This window comes from Gobio gobio (genome assembly GCF_949357685.1).
Source record: "Gobio gobio genome assembly, chromosome: 9".
In the NCBI taxonomy this organism is placed as follows: domain Eukaryota; kingdom Metazoa; phylum Chordata; class Actinopteri; order Cypriniformes; family Gobionidae; genus Gobio; species Gobio gobio.
The window spans coordinates 15375826-15398097 of NC_137115.1; the positions used below are offsets into that span (position 1 = coordinate 15375826).

General features: G+C 40.3%; 1 protein-coding gene across 1 annotated transcript; it reads left to right on the forward strand.

Annotated features, from left to right (window-relative positions):
* Nucleotides 1-1267: 1267 nt before the first annotated feature.
* leo1 (LEO1 homolog, Paf1/RNA polymerase II complex component) lies at nt 1268-16797 on the forward strand. Its single transcript, XM_079824875.1, has 11 exons — nt 1268-1354; nt 2171-2854; nt 3508-3609; nt 4802-4896; nt 5799-5947; nt 6044-6223; nt 6351-6485; nt 9078-9213; nt 11972-12161; nt 13957-14054; nt 16416-16797. Exons 1-11 carry the CDS (start codon nt 1297-1299, stop codon nt 16635-16637), a joined length of 2049 nt encoding a protein of 682 aa, XP_079681001.1. The 5' UTR covers nt 1268-1296; the 3' UTR covers nt 16638-16797.
* Nucleotides 16798-22272: the final 5475 nt, after the last annotated feature.

Sequence of the window (22272 nt, forward strand, 5' to 3'; positions counted from 1 at the left end):
CCAGGTGTGCAGTCTTTGAACAGTTCACTGCAATGCAAGCAATATGTCAAGGAGTACGGAACCCAAAACTGCTCCTGGTTTTGTCTAGAAAGAACCTAAGAGACTTTTTACAGTACTCACTATTTATTAAGAGTTAAATAACTTACTGTCCAACCAGATAAAGTGGTCCTGTTCTCTTGAATTTGGTTCACTAACAATGTCCCAAATCCATTATACAATAATTATTGTAATAATTTTACAAAAAAAAAAAAAAAAAAAACTTAAATTGCTCTACTCCAAACCAGAATATGGAAATATCTTTTAACTATACCTTCTGATCAAAATTAAGTGATTTTATGATTAAAACAAGAACGAATATCTTTTGATATCAAATAATCATGTATTCGGTCTTTAATTATTCAATCTATATTTCTATTTCTAACAGTCCGATCACAGGAGATGGTGCAGAAACAGTCAGGGATAGCCTACTCTTAAAATGTCTAATTATTGTTAATAAGAACAAAAAGTAAAACCAAGACAACCCGTAAAGTAAATTCAAACTGTAACTCCAGATTGTTCACACAAAACATCAACTTGATTGAATACCCTGACTGGAAACAAGGCGCAGGAGAAAACAATGACACGGGATACAATGGTGGAAAAAATGAAAATGAAATACAATGAGGGCATCTAGAGGTCAAAAAAAAAAAAAACGACACGTGATACAGGGGAAAAAATGAAAGAGAAATACAATGAGGGCCTCTAGTGGTCAAAACAAAACAAAGACACACGATACAAGGGTGGAATTTTTTTTTTAAATGAAACACAATGAGGGCCTCTAGTGGTCAAAACAAAGACACACGATACAAGGGTGGAAAAAATTTAAAATGAAACACGAGGGCCTCCAGTGGTCAAAAGGAGTCCCCGATAGTCCCGACCAGGTCCTGACAAACTGCACTTTACACATGTCCCAAATTTTGTAACAGCCAGGGTTGCATAATCAAGCATGTAACTTAGCATTTTAAGTTCAGTACAATTAATGTTAATAGTATCCAAAGAAAATAACTGGAACATGATTAAATGGTCATGTAAATCCAGATATGCGATGTTAACAGATATGTACAGGTTGCACATTGCTGAAAACAATGAAGCAACGATAACACTTAGACTATGTTTATTATTAATTGGAAAGTTCTTATTTAAAATATCTCCAGGGCTTTTACTTTATAAAAAGGGCTTTTATTTTATAAAGTGTTACCGGAGCTTTAAGTTTACAAATCTTCAACCGGAAGTTGATGTTATTTACAGCCGGTGAGAATGGCGGACATGGACGAGCTGTTCGGTAGTGATGGCGATAGTGACAATGAGCAACGAGGTACTTTACACTTGCATTATTGCAATAATCATTGAAAATGTGTTTCATTTAAAGGTTAGTTATGTTTCTCTCAGCAGAGCTCTCGTTTAGCGATATGTGCAGACAGTTCTAAGACGGACAATTTTTCATCAAATTTATCAGTATGATGAGCTATTATCTTCACAAAATAAGCACAATAAACAAATATATCGCGCACAATTACAAGTATTTTAAAATTGTATGATCTATAAAAAAAACTATCAGTCTTTCCAAATGCGCCTATATTCTATAAAATATGTATTATATATATGTATATATATATCAGGATATTTATTGTAAAATGCAAAAAACGTGCAGTCTAAATTCGTCTTTAATAAACCTCTTTCACAATGTGCATGTTGCTATTTTTTGCCATTAAATATAAAATGTCATGATTATACGACTGTCCTGCTTCACTGTTTATTATTATTATTATTTTTTTTTATTATTATTATTTTAAACGTATTCTTTTCAAATCAAAGTCATATGATCCAACCAATTGCAGAAAGAAAGCATAAAATATGTAGATATTTCAGAGAAGTCCCCAATATAATTGCATGTCAAGAGTTAAATCTCAATATCTCTCTCTTTAAATATCACATAATTTAACGTTTTTATGACAAGGCAAGGTTAGTTCAGGTTTTAAAATATGTGGTGCAACTTCCCAAAATCTCAAATGAATAAACAACTACTAGTTGTACAATTGTATAACTGTTAAATTCAGATAAAATGCTGATAAAAGCATATCCTAAATGACAAGTTACTAAATTAGTGTATGTGTTGATGTGTTTCCTCCAGAGTCTGGCTCTGGTTCTGGCTCTGAATCTGAGCATGAGAGACCCAGATCTGCCAGCAATGCTTCTGGCAGTGAGAGCGACAGGGATCATGACGAAGATGAGGATGAAGATGGGGTAAAGCCAAGCAATAAAGAGCTGTTTGGAGATGACAGCGAAGACGAGCGGGGGAGCCAGCACAGCGTCAGCCAGCACAGCGTCAGCCAGCACAGTGTCAGTCAGCACAGCGTCAGTCAGCACAGCATCAGCCAGCACAGCGGCAGCCAGCACAGCGGCAGCCAGTCAGAGCGATCAGTCAACCAATCAGAGGCGAGTATGCATTCGGACAACGAACACAGTGGGTCAGAGGGCCATCGCGAGGAGCACGAAGAGGACGACGATGATGATGAGAGAGGCCACAGATCAGATGTAGGAAGTCCAGCCTCAGGAGCAGGAAGCCACAGGTCTGACAGGGGAAGCGGAAGTCCAGTGTCAGAGGTGGGCAGCCCACGCTCTGAAGCAGGAAGCGGTCATTCAGACCCTGGCACACCTCATTCAGATGGAGAGGGGTCAGCGAAAGATCTCCATTCCGGAGATGAGAAGTGGGGTGGGGATGGAAAAAGTGACCAATCAGAGGACGAGGACAAACCCCAGAACTCAGATGATGAAAGGGACCATTCTGACGATGAAGGGGAAAGACAAAAATCAGGTGAGGTGTTTTGGCAGCATGATTCAGAACTCCGCCCCGAAAGCGGATTTCATTGGTTAAGTCAATCTCAGTGCTGATTGCTAACATACTATTAACATGTGCGTTCAGAACTGCGCACTAAGATAATGTGAAAAAAAGGGGGGGTATTTAATTATTTGTCGTTTTGATGACATATCAAAAAAAAAAAAAACTGGCATTTATTACAAACATACGTTTGTATGACGAAAATCGTATGTGAAAATCAAAGATCTTATTATAAAAGGGCTGTGGTAAACGCACAGTAAATGTCATAAACGGCACTGCGCATGTGCGCAAGGTATTTTTGAATCCCAATTGAGAGGATGGTGGGATTAAAGCCGCGTTTACATGCTTATTTTTCCCTATTGATCAGGTTATTTCAGGTCTACACCATCCCTTTCAATTTGATTGAAGTTTAAATATGGATCAAGCTCAAATGAATGAGGTGTTTATGTGAAACCATTTCAATCCAACTGCGCAATCAATATGATTAATAACAGATTATTTGGATTCATGTAAACATAGCTATTGAATTTGTGGCAAAAAATAAAGGACTACCTAATCAGACAACACTTTCATCTGATAATAACATGTTTATTCTAACAAATCTTTCTGTCTGTGGTCATTCATTTCAGAGTCTATCAAGGGCAGTGACAGCGAAGATGATTTTACACGCAAGAGAAAGAAAAAAATCGCTTCAGACTCTGACTCGGATTCTGACCGTGATTCACAGAGGGGTGAGTTGCTGCGATGAAACACGGCGGCAGATACACACAGCAGCTCTTTTAGGGTGTGTTCACACTTGGCATGTTCGGTTTGATTAAAACAAACCCTGGTACGATTGCTCTGTTAGTGCGGTTCATTTGAATATGCGTGACTGCCTTACGAACCCCGGTGTGCACCAAACAAGTGAACCGAGACCACTGAAAAGATGGGTTTCGGTCCGCTTCCAAACGAACTCTGGTGCGGTTTGAATGAAATATGAACACAACATGGACCAAATGGGACATGATATCACAAGATGCGGCCCTAAAAAGGACAGAATGCTCAAGCATGCCTGTTATTTCTCGTCATAGTCACAGTTCAGTACAGGCATCACAACCGCGTCTCCTCAGCAGATTTTCGTCTGTGTGTGTGACGGAGGGATTCCTGCCGCTGTTTTGGCGCCTTTACACATTTTATAAGCTCTTCAGTAGTTCTCCTGGTCAAAATACTATCATATGTAGGCTAGCGCATTTAGCCCAGCACACAGCGTTGTTTTGGATGTTTAGTAGTTCTCGCGAAATAAGCGTAATAAAAGCTGACCAATCAGGTTGTGAACATCCCTGTGCCTTTAAGTTCTGTTTTAAAATGCCAATGTGAACACTAAATGGAGGTTCGCACCAAACGAACTGAACTACAAGTGTGAACATACCCTTAAACCAGGGGTTTTCCAAACTTTATGAGGTTAAGGACCCCCAAATATGATGACCCTTTATGGGGGACCCCCTTCCTAAAATCCATCTATATATTTTTATGTATGAAAAAAAAAACATTTTAAAGTGTTAGATAAATAGGAAGTGACATTATAAAAACTTAGAAGAAATGTTTCAATTAAAAATGATTTGTATCAGCAACTTTCACAATAAATGTATGTAAGCAGCTTACGTACTGCGTTAAGAGTACTGCCTTACAACCCCAGTGAGCGAGATAAAGAGGACTATAGTGAGAAACTCACTAGAAAGATACAAAGCAAACACATAAAATTCTGCAAAGTATGTATACGGCAAGAAAGGAGAGAACCATTTAAACTGTTCGGTAGACTTTATCCATTTTTGCTTTGTCTTTTTATTCTCTGAAATATTCTGGGGACCCTTCTGGAGGACCCCCGGGGGTCCCCGGACCCCAGTTTGATAACCCCTGCCTTAAACTGTGTTTGTGTGCTTGTAGGTAAAAAGCCTGCAGCAAATGATCTGTTTGGGGAAGCAGATGATATTTCATCAGACAGTGACGCAGATAAACCTCTCACACCTGGCCAACCAATGGTAAGACATTTACACGCACAACATAAGAATAAATGAATCTGCAGAGTAATTATTTATTTTTGCAGATTTTCTCAAGCCAAGCCACTTTTCTTGAGTGGTTTGAAATATGATTAAATGGAAGTTGTGATAGGTTATTGTGACATCTGAGTGAAACGGCTTCAGGAACAAGAGAAAATGTAGGGCAGCACTTGATATTGAAAATGATTGTATCGTTCTGGTTTTTCTATTGCTGTGATGTCATGTGAGTGACAGGTTGTCCCGCCCTCGCACCGGTAAACGTATCATCAGAGAAGAGATGTCGCTGCAAGAGGGAGGGGAACTTATTTTAATTAAATACTACGAGGCACATTAATTAATGAAAAATAATGATGTGCCTGGATAAATCATTTATAATAAATACTGCAATATTCCATTAAAAATAGTAAATGTTCATGGTGACTAACGCTTGAAAGCAAATAAATTAAGACCGCCATACATTTTATAATTTAATGAAAAATTATTTTTAATAATAATAATAACGTCTTGGGCATCTTGTTACCTTTCTCACCCTTGATGATGTTGTTTTCCTATTTCTTGCTCCCAAAACATAAATTATTTACACAATATTCACCTAACACCTAGAATTGAACAGGTTGTTATATTTTACTGTACTTTTCAGTAGGCAATACTTTATTTTAAGGTGACGTATTTACACGTTACATGAACTTGCTATACTAATAACAGTAAATGATGCATAGTTTTAGTAACTAATCCTAACCCTGATAGTAAGTTAATATAGTTAATTAATATTACTCTGTACTTATTTGTGTAATTACACTGTAATAATATCACCTTAAAATAAACTGTAATCCTTCAATATGCAAATTATGGATCAGTTGCATTGATCTGAACTGAATAAATAGGACGGTGAGGACGGTCTGGAGGGAGATCAGCCCGAGGAGGAGCCGGCTCCAGAGACGAGGATCGAAGTGGAGATTCCCAAAGTCAGCACAGATCTGGGCAGTGAGCTCTACTTTGTCAAGTTGCCCAACTTTCTCAGTGTGGAGCCCAGGTGTGTGAATGTCTCCCAGAGAACTGAAGGAGTTGCTAAATGCTCCAGCCTAACAATCTCAGTCAGTCAACAGTTCTCCTCGCTGTCTCTCCACAGGCCGTTTGACCCTCAATACTATGAGGATGAGTTTGAGGATGAGGAGATGTTAGATGAGGAAGGACGGACCCGTCTCAAGCTGAAGGTGGAGAACACCATCAGGTGGCGCTCTAGGCGCGATGAGGAGGGCATCGAAGTCAAGGAAAGCAATGCACGGATCGTTAAATGGTCAGACGGAAGGTGAGGAGACATGCAGAATTCAGTGCTGAATAACTGTACAGAATCATTTCAGCAGGTGCTGATTATTGCTCAGATGATAAAATTCTGCAGAAATATGGAAATCGGCATCACTCTTCTCGTTCTGCAGCATGTCTCTGCACCTGGGGAATGAGGTTTTTGACGTGTATAAAGCTCCACTGCAGGGTGACCACAACCACCTGTTCATCCGCCAGGGCACAGGACTGCAGGGTCAGGCTGTGTTCAAGACCAAACTCACCTTCAGGTGTGTGTCTCTCTCTCTCTCTCTCTCTCTCTCTCTCTCTCTCTCTCTCTCTCTCTCTCTCTCTCTCTCTCTCTCTCTCTCACTCACACTCACACGTCTCTTCTACAGCAGTTATGGGCTGCATCTGAAAGCTTAGGCAGCTGATTTGTTTCCTTGCTGCCCTATCAGGCAATAACTTTGCAGTTGTTTGCGCACAGTTACCTCACTAAACTGATTTTGGACAGACTTCTGAGGCAGCTCAATGGTTTTATGTTCTACTACAACAAAATAGAGAGCTTTTGTGATAACTAAATGAATACACTGATCAGGCATAACATTATGACCATTATGAAAGTGAATAACACTGATTATCTCTTCATCACGGCACCTGTTAGTGGGTGGGATATATTAGGCAGCAAGTGAACATTTTGTCCTCAAAGTAAATGTGTTAGAAGCAGGAAAAATGGGCAAGCGTAAGGATTTGAGCGAGTTTGACAAGGGCCAAATTGTGATGGCTAGACTACGGGGTCAGAGCATCTTCAAAACTACAGGTCTTTTGGGGTGTTCCCGGTCTGCAGTGGTCAGTATCTATCAAAAGTGCTACAAGGAAGGAACAGGTGAACCGGCGACAGGGTCTTGGCCGGTCAAGGCTCATTGATGCACGTGGGGAGCGAAGGCCTGATCGAACAGACAAGCTACTTTAGCTCAAATTCTCAAGAAGTTAATGCCGGTTCTGATAGAAAGGTGTCAGAATACACAGTGCATCGCAGTTTGTTGCGTATGGGGCTGCATATCCGCAATCCAGTCAGGGTGCCCATGCTGACCCCTGTCCACCACCAAAAGCACCAACAGTGGGCATGTGAGCAATGAGCATCAGAACTGAACCACGGAGCAATGGAAGAAGGTGGCCCGGTCTGATGAATCACGTTTTCTTTTACATCACGTGGATGGCCGGGTGTGTGTGCTTCGCTTACCTGGGGAACATATGGCACCCGGTTTGAGGAGCACAACAACGAGTTTGAGGTGTTGACCTGGCCTCCAAATTTCCCAGATCTCAATCCAATCGAGCATCTGTGGGATAAATTTACATTTATGCATTTAGCAGACGCTTTTAGCCAAAGCGACTTACAACTGGGGAGTACAGGAAGAGATTGGTCATGAAGAGTCGAGTAAGCGTAACAAGTGCTTGAAATACTGATACCGTGTACATTTCTCAGTGTAGCACAGGCTAGGGTAGGGAGGAAAAAAAGGGGAACAAAGAGGAAAGGAAAGGTTTTTTTTTTAAGGTTAAGTGGTCACTGAAGAGTTGAGTTTTTAGTTGACTTTTGAATGTTGTCAATGATTCTGCGTTTCGGATGGCGGTGGGAAGATCATTCCACCAGCTGGGAATGTTAAATGAAAATGTTCTGGAAAGGGATTTTTTGCCTCTCTGTGATGGTACCACAAGCTGTCGCGCCTTCGCTGAGCGAAGGCTTCTGGTGGGGGTGTGGATTTGTAGAATCGAGTCAAAGTATGCAGGAGCTGAGCACGTGGTGGCTCTGTAGGCAAGCGTCAGCGCCTTAAACTTGATGCGAGCAGCGAGTGGTAGCCAGTGCAGAGAGATGAAGAGGGGTGTGATGTGGGTCCTTTTGGGCTCGTTGAAGACAAGACGTATATCCAAGACAAGGATGTGCTGAACAAATAAGTCTGATCCCGGAGGCCCCACTTTGCAACTTACAGGACTTAAAGGATCTGCTACTAACATATTGGTGCCAGATACCACAGCACACCTTCAGGGGTCTACTGGAGTCCATGCCATGGCAGGTCAGGGCTGTTTTGTCAGCAAGAGGGGGACCAACACAATATTAGATCATAATGTTATGCCTGATCGGTGTACATAATTACTACAATACTAATTTCTAGAAATTACATCAAAAGTGCAAAAAGTTGGTAAAAATTGACATTTATACAAATTGACCTCCAACCTCAACTTTTAGATGCCATATTTTTTAGCTCAACTGTTATGGAATAGAATGCACAATTTTGTGGGATGTCAAAGGCAGCAAGGGATACATCTATGCTGCCTTCAAAAAGTATCTCAGTAGACTGGATGTTGCACTTTCGTAGTATTCGGACGTGTCTTGCTGCCTCCCTACCTCTGTATCCTTGTATTGAACAATCAGCATCCAGGACTAAATGGTTTATAATGATATTCCCAGGGCAAAGCCTGAGTTTCATTGAACGATCTTTTAGTTTAGTTTGCATAAACTTTGGAAAGAGTTTTAACAGATGGATTATTTGTTAAATCAACAGCTAGTCAACAACTAATCCACCAGCAGAGGTCGCTCAGGGTTGACAAATGGCATGGACATGAACATTGTGTTTTGTCAACATCAAGATTTTAGGTTTAAATTTAAGCCTTGTGAATGTATAAGAGTGCATATTTCTTTAAAGTTCTTCAACATTTTTAATCATCTTTAAGCTTTTTTTTGCTGTGTGACTAGTACAAATGCCACATGTATTTGTAAATTCTAAAATTTAAAAATGTTGTTTGAAATAGTAAAGCGTATCACACTTCAGGATGCTTGTATGTGTATTTCTACAAGTAGCTGACATGCATGTGTGTGTTTGTAGACCTCACTCCACAGACAGCGCAACACACAGGAAAATGACCCTCTCTCTTGCGGATCGCTGCTCAAAGACACAGAAGATCCGAATTCTGCCCATGGCTGGCAGAGACCCAGAATCACAGAGAAATGAGATGATCAAGGTAAAACGCACACACACACACACACACACACACACACACACACACACACACACACACACACACACACACACACACACACTTGAACTCATCAAATAGTTTGAGATTAGGGATTAGGGTTTAGGGTTTCAACACAAAGTGCAGTGTGTTTTCAGAGGGAGGCTATGTCATAACTTGAAAATTGAAAATGAAAATTGTCATTTACTCACCCTCAAGTTGTTCCAAACCTATATGAGTTTCTTTATTCTGCTGAACACAAATGAAGATATTTTGAAGAATGTTTGTAACCAAGTAGATAGAGCAACCATTAACTACCATAGTAAGGGAAAAAATACTATGGTAGTCAATGGTTGCTCTCTCTGCTTTGTTACAAACATTATTCAAAATATCATCTTTTGTGTTCAGCAGAACAAAGAAACTCATACAGATTTGGAGCAACTTGTGGGTGAGTAAATGATGACAGAAATTTCATTTTTTGGGTGAACTATCCCTTTAATAAAAAGCTCTTCCTAGAACCCTTGAGTTTTAGAACTAAATCATAGAACTGTCCTCATAGGGTGTTTAAGCATTATGATTTGAATTTTAAAGGGTTAGTTCACCCAAAAATGAAAATTATCCCATAATTTACTCCCCCTCAAGACATCCCAGGTGTATATGGCCATTCTTCTGTCAGACGAATACAATCGGAGTTATATTAAAAATGTCCTGGCTAATCCAAGCATTATAATGGCAGTGAATGGCAGCCCAAAATTTAAGGCCCAAAAAAGTGTATCCATCCATTATAAAAGTAATCCACGGCTCCAGGGGGTTAATAAAGGCCTTCTGAAGTAAATCGATATGTTTGTGTAAGACAAATATCCATAGTTAAAACTTTTAAAATATGTAGCTTCCACCAGACCGCCTTCCGTATTCAACTTACAAAGAAAGTGCAACGGCTCACATTTCAAAATGCTTACGCTACGTCCGATGTCATCATCACGCCAGTAATGCTTTTTTTGTAAGTTGAATATGGAAGGCGGTCCGCCGGAAGCTAGATATTTTACTACCTTTCAGTAGCTGGTTGACTGCATTACAAACAAAAGTTTTTTTTAAATTATGAATGGATTATATATAGAAAGCGAGAAAATAGCATCCGTTTATAGTGTGCCTGAGCTCATGCAAAACTTTAAACTACACACTGCACAATGAATCTCATTTACATCATACCTAAGCTTTTGTTTTATGATGAGCGGATTTGCCGGTGTGTAAGTCTCAGCCAGTTAACTTGCGCAAAACAAATACTCTTGTTTTTGAAGAATGTTGAGCGGCAGGCATCGACTAAACTCACACACATGGAAAGCTTTATCGCACACATGCAGCAAATTTATTCATCGCGCAGACCGTTTTTTCTTTTTTGTTGCACTCAGAAAAGCTCTTTGCTGTCCTATGCAATACCTTATCAGATTTTTACAGTCACATAAGACTTATCAGACACTTTGAAGATCAGGCCATCTCAGCTCAAGGCACGTTTCCTCACACACACACATACACAGCAGATCTTGGCAGCAGCAGGTTATGCACGTATGATTTGACCCGTGTTATCTAAACAGATAAAACATTTACAGTACTCCTCTTTAGTTTTCAGACAATCTATTTCCTCTCACTCGTTTATCTCCCTCTGACCAGAATTCTAATGTACCAAGAGCCTGATTTCATATCAGATGTATGACCATAAGTTAGTCAATGACCCAGACACCATTAGACAGCCTTGCTGGAGTTGAAATGTCATAAATGAAGTAAATAATCATGCATAAATACTGTTTATGCTGCCTGGACCCGTTTATGACTTAACTAGGCCTGTATTTACTTTGTATATTCACTACCTTTCAAACCTTTGCGGTCAATAATACTTTTTTTTTTTTTTTTTTTAAGAAATTAATACTTCTATTCAGGGTGCATTAAACTGATAAAAAAATGAGAGTAAAGACTTTTGTTACAAAATATTTGTATTTCAAACAATTGCTGTTATTTTTTTTTAAAACTTTCTATTTAAAAAAGAAATCACGGTTTCCAGTACAATATTAAGCAGCATATCGGTTTTCAACATTGATGATAAGAAATGTTCCTTATCAGCATTTTAGAATGATTTCTGAAGAACCATGTCACACTTAGACTGGGTAAACCCAGTCCGATCTGCCAGCGATTTGATTTCACCCTGCAGAAACCTGTACATATTTCTATCCTGCTTCTGTTACAAATTTGCGGGGACCAATCACAAATCGGCTTATCCACCTGGCGCGCTATTGGCGGGTTTAACACAATGACGGACAGAGAAGCGATGGATCGTTGGTCTGATTGGTTGAAGGACTGTCCAATTGCATACAGAGTAATTTGAACAATGCCCGTTGATAATGCCTCCTGTGGTCTGATTGGTTGAAGGACTATCCTGTTTCGTACAGAGTCATTTGAAATCTGCCCGTTGATCACGCCTCTTGTGCAGTTGAAAATCCAGAGCAGACTCCCCAGACCAATGTTCAATCTTAAAAGATTGAGCTTGGTCTGTTGATAGCCAGACAAATGTGACACAGGGCTAGAGTAATGACTGCTGAAAAGTGTGGGAATCCTGGATTAAAATTTTATAAATGAGTATATTTATTAAATGCAATAAGGTTTAGTTCTTAAATCCTTTCTCATTACTAAAATGCTTCTATATTTATGGATGTTCGTTCAGTGTAATCCTGCAGTGACATCAGAGTTGATCTTTTTGTGCCTCTCTGTGCAGAAAGAAGAAGAGAGATTACGTGCATCTATCCGCCGTGAGTCCCAGCAGAGGCGCATGAGAGAGAAACAGCATCAGCGAGGTCTGAACGCCGGGTACCTAGAGCCAGACCGCTATGACGAAGATGAGGAGGGTGACGAATCCATCAGCCTGGCCGCCATCAAGAGCAAATATAAGGGTGGAGGTCTGAGGGGTAGGTGGCGTGCAAACCTTACACATGGCGGGGGTTTCATGTATAAAATGCTCAAACATTTTCAGATTCTATGTGTAACAGATCCTTGCATAGATCTAGGGCTGCACAATTCTTGCTAAAATGTGAATCACGATTTTTCTCCATGGGAATTGAGATCACGATTCTCTTACACGATTCTCATTTTTTCTTATACTTTAAAAAAATGAATCAATTTTAAATAAAAGTAAGTAGTTACAATTAAATTAAAATGTAGAAACAACAAATGTAGACAGACTAGATGTAAATATATGCTTATTACTGTTTATTTCTATTTTTATGATTATTTAATATCTTGCCTTGTGGAGAGAGGGTTTTTGTTGTCTTATTTCGTTGTTTCATTTTGTTTTTGCGTTTTTGTAAAAAATGAAAACTATAAATAAAAAAAATTGCAAGATTGTCATTTTATACTTTATACTTTCGTTTTTTGGGGCACTCTCCTTCTGCCATGGCGCTCCAGTTTCTAGAGACACTGAACTGATTAATTCGGTTCGGGAGAAGAGATAAAAGCCCACACTGACAATTGATTGGTTGACTTACCGAAACAAGCCAATCAGGATGCTCTCCGTCTTACATGCGCTTCATTAGGTGCACACCAGCACACACACGCAAGGTCTCTCGCTCTCTCTCCCTCTCTGCCGTGCGCGCATGCACAGTTTGCGGTTAATTTTTACCTCTTACCGCTACAAATCTGACTCCGTTTAGGTCTGCTCTGCCGTCTTGTTACACGTCAGTAACAGCGAACATGGCCAATGAGGGAGAGGAGAGAAGTGGAGATTTATGATTGATTGGTTAGTGTTTTGTTATTGTGTGAGTGTGACAAGCTCTGGTGTGACCAATAACGTGTGAACGCAGCATGATCTGAGGGAAATACACGGAAGTGAAGCGCCAACATTAAGAAATGAGATCGCATTTATGTTTGAATCGAGATCGTGATTTTTTTTCGATTAATCGTGCAGCCCTACATAGATCACCCATTTAGTGTACGTGCATGACTGAGATTGTTTACATGTTGTAGTCTATCCACGTTGTGGGCACAAAATAGACACTGACACAGTCAACGGTGCCATCTAAGAAGCGCTAATTAGGTGCCCTCCAAAACCATTTCATCCAACATGCTCTATTGGGCAACAATTTTTGGTTGATGGAATTTCTGTGCATCACTAATCATTTCCATATGCTTGTAGCCATTCAGACACATGGAACCTCTTTTTCGAGGAAAAAACCCTTTACACCAACTAAACAAACTGAACTCTGACATCAAATTTGCATCTGCACCAATGGCTGTAGTGCGAAAAATGTCCGCCTCTACAGGATGTAGGTCAATTGAAATGGCCTCTGAACTGCAGTGGGGTGCTGTGTCTGTCTTCTTATATTGTATTCCCTCGCTCCCCTGTGGGTCAGTGTTTCTGCACAACAGATTCTTTGAGTGAGATTGAGACCTGCTGCGATCAGCTAGAACATTCTGTACAGCAACAACAGCTTGTGTTCCCAAAACAGTACGTCTCACGCACACTTTCTCACTGACAGTAACCGTAACAGCCGTTGGCCGATTACCTGCCGACTCCTTAATACTGCGTTATGCCGGAGTCCTACTGAGATTTAGATTAGTTTGTTCAAGTTTGATTTGTTTTTGCCAGTAAGGTATTTAGGAAAGAACATCTCTCTGGAATGCTTGAAAATGAGTCCTGAATTCTGAGCTGTGATTAAATGTTTGTTTGTTTGTTTGTTTTTGTTTTTGTTTGTTTGTGGGTCATAGAGGAGCGAGCCAGAATCTATTCGTCAGACAGCGATGAAGGTTCTGATGAAGACAAGGCCCAGCGGCTGATGAAGGCTAAGAGACTGGACAGTGATGAGGTGAAACTTTCAGTCCAAATAGACAAAGAAAAATTGAAAAATGAATGTGATATGATGTTACAACCATGGGCACAACAGTGACCGGCCGCCCACTTTTTCACCAGCCTTTGTTACATAAGTATATTTCCCATTCTTTTTCTTCAGTAAAGAGATCAAAGCCATGAACCAAAGTAAACAACTTTAAAGGTTTAGTTCTGTCATTCCAACCCCATAAGGCTTCCGTTCATCTTTGAAACACAAATGTAGGTATTTTAGCACCTGAATACACCAAAAGGACTACAGGCGACTGTAGTATGCGTGAAAAAGAGATTTATTAGTCTATATTCGTAATTTAAAAATGGAAAGCGAAACTAAGACTGCAGGTATACAAACCATAAACAAAGCAGCGCTTGCTTAAGGCCCGGGTATACTTCGGCCGTCCGCGTTCGTGCACCGCCCGCATGACGTAATTTTCGTCACTCGGAGGGCTCGCGGCCGGCCGCACACCCCGTCCGCGTGCAGCCCAAATTTTGTGACCGCGTGGACGGTCCGCGTGCAACAGCGCATGCGCCAGCAGTACAGAAGAGTCCACTAGGTGGCAATAAACACAGTATTGAGCACAGTGTTCAGCCGTCGAAGAAGAGTGTGCAAAGACCGGTTTAAAAACAACACGCTTGGGAAAAAAAGAGAGAATTGTTGATTCTTCAGTGTTTCTTCCAAACTATGTAGCAATGGTGGATGCACTACAGTTCTTCTCCGATCATGCCCAGCGAATGTCCCGTTGATGACAGGACTCAGTGCTGCCCTCCGATGTCTGGTGGAGCATAGACACTTTTTTACTGCGCATGTGTCGAACGCGATCCTCCGCGCGCATCCGTTGTGTAGTATACTTTGAAAGACGCGCGGACAGGGCTGCGCGCGTGACGCGTCCGGGCGCGGTAAGTGAAGTATACCCGGGCCTTTACCCTACTACGCAGTGTTGCTCAGTTAAGATGACGTAAAATTATAACAGCCTTCTGTCTGTTCAGTTTTGACTTGCTTGCTCGCTTTCATCATTTTTTCTCTTATTCTTGTGCACTTGTAATGGGAGATATAAACGATATGCAATTTAACGATACAAAATTGGCCTACGATAGAGATTTTAATTATATTGCACTATACACGATAATGCATGTTGATGACGCAATCTACCCGCAAAATTTAGAGCCACAAGCTGCAAGTGTCAAGTCAACTTTATTTATATAGCGCTTTTTACAATGCAGATTATTTCAAAGCAGCTTCACAGTGTTAAACAGGAAAATAATGCAACAGAATTTGATTCGGCTGTACAGCCGCTCTGGAGAAAACGGTGATGTCATCAGCTCAGTTCAATTATCATACAGTGACAATGTGGGCAGATCAGTAATTTAGTTGATATAGTTAATTTAGTTTAGTAATTCAATTTATTTGGATATTTAGTTGAAAATGTAGTGTCCCCTACTGAGCAAGCCAAAGGCGACAGTGGCAAGGAACCAAAACTCCATCAGGGGCATAATGGAGAAAAATAAACCTTGGGAGAAACCAGGCTCAGTCGGGGGGGCCAGTTATCCTCTTGCCAATTAACAAACAGTGTATGATTATTATTCTGGCAACCTTATAGGTCAGAAGTCATATTAGATCGGAATATTCAAAAGATCATCACTCCGGAGACAGGTTTATTGAGGATGACATGTAGATTAAACAATTATTAAATAGGACTATTTGAAAGATCGGAGTCATCACGCCAGAGACGGGTTTATTGAGGATGACATGTAGATTAAATGGTTATTAAATAGGAATATTCGAGAGATCGGAGTCATCACGCCAGAGACGGATTTATTGAGGATGCCGTGTCGGTGAGGCATCAAGAGATAACACGACTAATCTGTTCTACCACCTCAAATAATTGCCTAATACTGGAAGTATTTCCCTAATAGGGGATGTCACAAGTATCTCCTAAATGTCCATCATTTAGGAGGTTGACTAAATGATGACAGAATTAAACATTTTGGGTGAATCATGCCTTCAAGATTAATCACAACATTTGATTCCTTTGCCATGATTCCTATTTCTTTGGAAACAGATCCTTTCACTTTTGGTAACAATCCTGCCATCAGGATGGTTCGTAGTGAATTATCGCTTGAGAAAATGAATTCGAGCTATACTTTTCAAATGTTAATAATCATAAAGTCATTTACACATTGAAGTCTTAAAGATACAGTATCAAAAAAACAATTCTAAAGCTCTGAGAGGCTGGAAAATGGTTATAAACTAAATTTGTCTTGGTGTTAGACACCTTGACTTGCATCATGAGTGCACTTTAAGGAACTAAAAGTAAAAATGTATTACTATCATTTCTTTCAGGAGGGAGAGAACTCTGGAAAGCGAAAAGCAGAGGAAGATGATGAATCTGCTGCCACCAAGAAACCCAAAAAATATGTCATCAGTGATGAAGAAGAAGAGGAGGGAGTGGAGGGAGTGGAGGGAGTGGAGGGAGTGGAGGGAGTGGAGGGAGTGGAGGGAGTGGAGGGAGTGGAGGAAGTGGAGGGAGTAGAGGGAGTGGAGGAAGTGGAGGAAGATGAGTGATTTTCATTTGTTCGTTGTTTTTTTTTATCGTTTTGTGGTTGTTTAATCACAATAAAATAGGTGGTTAATCCGTAAAATCAAATCTGCAGTTATTTGTATATTTTATAAGGATTGAAGATGCTCATCGTTACAACACAACAATAAAGAGCAATAACATCCATGTGGCCTGCTTGTGGTTTATTAAATGTGTAAGGGAAATATTGCACTGTAATATGTCCATTTTATAATAAAATCACTGTTCTGAAGGTTTGACCCCTGAACTGTACTTCAAGGGGAAATACAATACATTTCCAATATTAAAATACATTTTAAGTAAATGCAAAATGTTTTAAAAAAGTATATATTTTGGATAATATAAATGTCCAAACACTATATAGTAAACTATTAAAATGTGTTAAGTGTATAAATATTTTACAATCTACAATATACACTCACCTAAAGGATTATTAGGAACACCTGTTCAATTTCTCATTAATGCAATTATCTAATCAACCAATCACATGGCAGTTGCTTCAATGCATTTAGGGGTGTGGTCCTGGTCAAGACAATCTCCTGAACTCCAAACTGAATGTCAGAATGGGAAAGAAAGGTGATTTAAGCAATTTTGAGCGTTATGGTTGTTGGTGCCAGACGGGCCGGTCTGAGTATTTCACAATCTGCTCAGTTACTGGGATTTTCACGCACAACCATTTCTAGGGTTTACAAAGAATGGTGTGAAAAGGGAAAAACATCCAGTATGCGGCAGTCCTGTGGGCGAAAATGCCTTGTTGATGCTAGAGGTCAGAGGAGAATGGGCCGACTGATTCAACCTGATAGAAGAGCAACTTTGACTGAAATAACCACTCGTTACAACCGAGGTATGCAGCAAAGCATTTGTGAAGCCCCAACACGCACAACCCTGAGGCGGATGGACTACAACAGCAGAAGACCCCACCGGGTACCACTCATCTCCACTACAAATAGGAAAAAGAGGCTACAATTTGCACAAGCTCACCAAAATTGGACAGTTGAAGAAATGTTGCCTGGTCTGATGAGTCTCGATTTCTGTTGAGACATTCAGATGGTAGAGTCAGAATTTGGCGTAAACAGAATGAGAACATGGATCCATCATGCCTTGTTACCACTGTGCAGGCTGGTGGTGGTGGTGTAATGGTGTGGGGGATGTTTTCTTGGCACACTTTAGGCCCCTTAGTGCCAATTGGGCATTGTTTAAATGCCACGGCCTACCTGAGCATTGTTTCTGACCATGTCCATCCCTTTATGACCACCATGTACCCATCCTCTGATGGCTACTTCCAGCAGGATAATGCACCATGTCACAAAGCTCGAATCATTTCAAATTGGTTTCTTGAACATGACAATGAGTTCACTGTACTAAAATGGCCCCCACAGTCACCAGATCTCAACCCAATAGAGCATCTTTGGGATGTGGTGGAACGGGATCCCACAAATCTCCATCAACTGCAAGATGCTATCAATATGGGCCAACATTTCTAAAGAATGCTTTCAGCACCTTGTTGAATCAATGCCACGTAGAATTAAGGCAGTTCTGAAGGCGAAAGGGGGTCAAACACAGTATTAGTATGGTGTTCCTAATAATCCTTTAGGTGAGTGTAAATATTATGTTCATTTTGTGTGGGTGCAGATTAATTTGAGCTGGACTTTATGTCCTGGTAAAATGATCAACCTAATTATAACCTGTAATTTATGAACGCTTTTGGGTGAGAGCACATCCATCACAGGTGCAGTTTTATTATTGACATGGCGACTGTCTGTTTTTGTTGCTGTGCATTTATTTTGCAGCACCTGCTGAATCTTCCAGCTAGAGAGATATTTGTAAGGCTGTTTATGTACAGATCTCGCCCCATGGTCCCAGAATGACGCACACAAACACACACACTTGTACTTCCTGGAAGGTAATACAGGCCTTACTCTGCATTTGTTCTCTTTTATTACTGCAGAGCTTCTGATCTGTCAGTTCCCTCTCTACAGCTGCATGCGCATTTAACCAGCTTGCTGTGTTTGGCTCTTTTTCTTTTAGTGGTGTATGCTGACATACTGCGTTACTCCTTTAGTTAGTAACTAATTAGCTAATTGTAAGTAACTAATTGTGTTACTAGTTACTTTTTATGGAAAGTAATGTGTTGAGTTACATTTGCGTTACCTTTTCTCACCTGGGCTGGGCTTGCTTGTTTGTTTTTTAATAACAACACAAAAATGTATTTATTTGGCAAATGTAAAGGCCCTTTCACACCAAAAGTGAAATTAATAAGCCTCAGGCTGAAGGAAAAGCAAATGCATACCTTTACAGTAATGGGCACAGCTCAAACAAACCAAAGAAATGTGATGTTAATATAGAGTAATTATACTTATTAGTATGGTTGAATTGGATCCTTGAAGGTCAGCAGTGAAGACATTAATAAAGTGAGATTAAATATATAAAGTATTGTTGTGTTATTTAACATTTAAAGGCACAATATTTAAGCAGAAACCACTAGAACAGTGTTATATATTTTGTTGACTTGTGAAGGCCTACTTACATTATCCCAAATGTTTCCAAGAATGTTTAAATCCAGAGAAATAAGCCTTTTTTGTGTGTCGCCTATTAATTACATCACACCCGCGTTACCCTCGATTTCCCGTTTTATATTGTAGAAACCATGGAAACGTCACACTAGTGACACTTTAAAATTTTATATTTTATTAGACGGGAGCAACAGAAAACGAATCATTGTTATCTAGCTCAACACAGTTAGTCTTATTGTTTAAATCTTGTTCTCTTGATTAACTGCGAGCAGTACCATGTTGTACTATAGCCGCGTTTCCACCGCAGGAACTTTCCCCTGGAACTAGGAACTTTGGGGTGGAACTCGGTGTGTTTTGACCACAGGAACCAGGGTCTAAATGAAGTTCCGGGTAAATATTTCCCCCTCCAAACGGACCTGCTCGCGAGGTAGTACTTTTTCAAAGTTCAGGAACTTTCAGGGGTGGGACTTGGGCGCTAAAAATGCTGATTGGTTGAGTTCACGCAGCATTAGGCCTATATTTCAACCGTCATTTTCCGAACCAAGTCTTGCGAGGTTCGTTCTGCGTTCAGTAAATATCAGTCTTGTGCCCCGTTTCCACCAAAATTACCCGGAAAAATTTGTACCAGGAACTTTTTTTTACAGGAACCGCTGTTTTTTTTCCCCCCAGACCTGCTACTGTGCCGCGAAGATTAGGCAAATTAGTCCAGAGACGTGGGACTGCACGCGACCGTTCCTCCCAGTCACAGACGGACAGTAACACTGACCGTGAGATTGCCGAGACAACGCGCACCATCAGACAGAAAGAGCAAGATTGATATTCATTTACTGAACGCAGAACGAACCTCAGAAAAGACTTTTAAAAATGCTGGTTGAAATAAAATGCTGCGTGAACTCAACCAATCAGCATGTTCAGCGCCCAAGTCCCACCCCCGAAAGTTCCTGAACTTTGAAAAAGTACTACCTCGCGAGCAGGGCTGTTTGGAGGGGGAAATATTTACCCAGAACTTCATTTAGACCCTGGTTCCTGTGGTCGAAACACACCGAGTACCACCCCAAAGTTCCTAGTTCCTGGGGAAAGTTCCTGTGGTGGAAACGCAGCTTTGCTCTTTCTGTCCGATGGCGCGCGTTGTCTCAGCAATTGCACGGTCAATGTCCGTAATAACTGATAATAACATGTGTTGTCTTATTTTAAATCTAGCTTTACGAGCTTTCAGAATACGCTTTAGTATCAGTGCTTGTCTCTTTTCCGCAGTTTTGTTAATTACATCTTTAGTAAACCAATATATAACCAGCAAAAGCAGCGCTGCTTGAATCTCCTCCCTACTTGTTATTATTGCTGACAGTGTCGCGCAAAAATTATTACTGTCCGTCGCTGACTGGGAGGAACAGTCGCGCACAGTCCCACGTCTCTTGAATAATTTGCCGGTACTTTAGACCGCAGCGGAAACGCAGACAGTAGCAGGTCTGGGGGAAAAAAAGTTCCTGGTACAAATTGTTCCGGGCAATTTTGGTGGAAACGGGGCTTATGCCAATCAATCTAGCTTACTGCAGTGTGCAGCAAGTGTCTAATAGTAACTGCTGAGTGAACGCACAGTAATGTTAGAAGTACATCATTTGCAACACTCAAATGTATTTAATATGATAAAACAGCGCTGCGTTACCCCACATACGCTTGACCAAAAGAAGCAGAAGCGGCAACTGTGGCATAATAAAAGTTCCGCTGCTCTCAAGTGGTGTCTCACGCTCGTCTCCCATTACCAATTACTCCAGTAACGTTAATAATCTCATCGATGAACATGATTCCCATCCCGATTTTTTTCCACCGGCTGTGAGGTGAAGACGACATCTCCCATGAAGCCGCGCTCGATCACGGTGTCATCAAGCTACGCCTTTGTTTTGAATAGGCGACCTCTAGCGGTGAAAAACTACATATTATGCCTTTAATAATCTGATTTTGCATTTCACAGTTTTTTATTAATTTTGAGGAATACTGAATCTGTTTTTGTGCAAGTGAGATGAGTAAATGCATGCTCACATTTAGTCTCGAACTACAATAACCATAATGTTTACAGTACACAGCGCACACAACACCTCTGTACTTTCCTCACGATTTATCTCAACACGGGGACAGGAGAGGGGTCAGTCAATAAATGGGAAAACAGTAACTGGCATTACTTATGTGAAAAAGTAACACCATGTTGTAAATTTAAAAGTAATGCTTTACTAGTTACTTGAAAAAAGTAATCTGATTACATAATTGCGTTACTTGTAATATGTTACTCCCGCTGATTATAATTATGTTTTGCCCCCCACAATAGCTTTGATCATAAAACTGCATTTAAATATAATATTTATATAACATTATTGGGAGATACAGTGACAACTGTTATTTATATGCATTTTATGTAAGTAGTCTGCTTAGAATCTCAATTATATATGTACATTACAAGCTCACAGAATATCATCATACTTTGATCACAAATATCAACTGCACAAAATTGAATATCAGCTTGGGCTTCTAAAAAAAAAAGCTGACAAATATGATACTCAAAAAACATGATTTTTTTTTTTAGATTAAAAAAAGATTTTGGATAAAGGTTCAACTTCAATTTCAGAAAAAAAGGTTTTTTTTGTAAAGATCAAATTTTTGTTTAGTTTTTTCTCCCATGTTCCTGTATTTACCCAGGTGATTTAGTCGTGGTTGCGTAAAATTACTTGATATTCATTCCACAACACTCCTCCGTTCATCTGCACACAGAGGAATTCCCTTTTCATCTTCATTTTGCCTCAGGGTTGTACTGAACTGTTATGAAATCATAACACACGTAAACGTAGCCTACATTGCGACTGCACTCGTGTCCTGTTTCTTCATCGGTAGGTAAACACACACAAGCGCGTTTCTGATGCTCACGGGTGTTTTCAGGTGTGTCAAATCCGCAGATGCGTCACATAAATTTGCATTTTAGGAATGTTGAACGTACATAGTAAGCCAAAAATGCTGTCTTGTCATTGCGGTGTGAAATGGGTGTATGAACTGCAGCTGAAGGTGTGAGAATCCTGCAGTGTGTCTGTGCGTGTTATTATATCCCTGGCTGGCAGTCCCCCTC

Excerpts from the sequence above, each read along its gene's own strand:
- leo1 (XM_079824875.1), top strand. The coding sequence starts at position 1,297 with ATGGCGGACATGGACGAGCTGTTCGGTAGTGATGGCGATAGTGACAAT. Across the intron at positions 2,855-3,507 it reads AGGGGAAAGACAAAAATCAG|AGTCTATCAAGGGCAGTGAC; the intron begins GTGAGGTGTTTT and ends CATTCATTTCAG. Across the intron at positions 5,948-6,043 it reads TTTCTCAGTGTGGAGCCCAG|GCCGTTTGACCCTCAATACT; the intron begins GTGTGTGAATGT and ends GTCTCTCCACAG.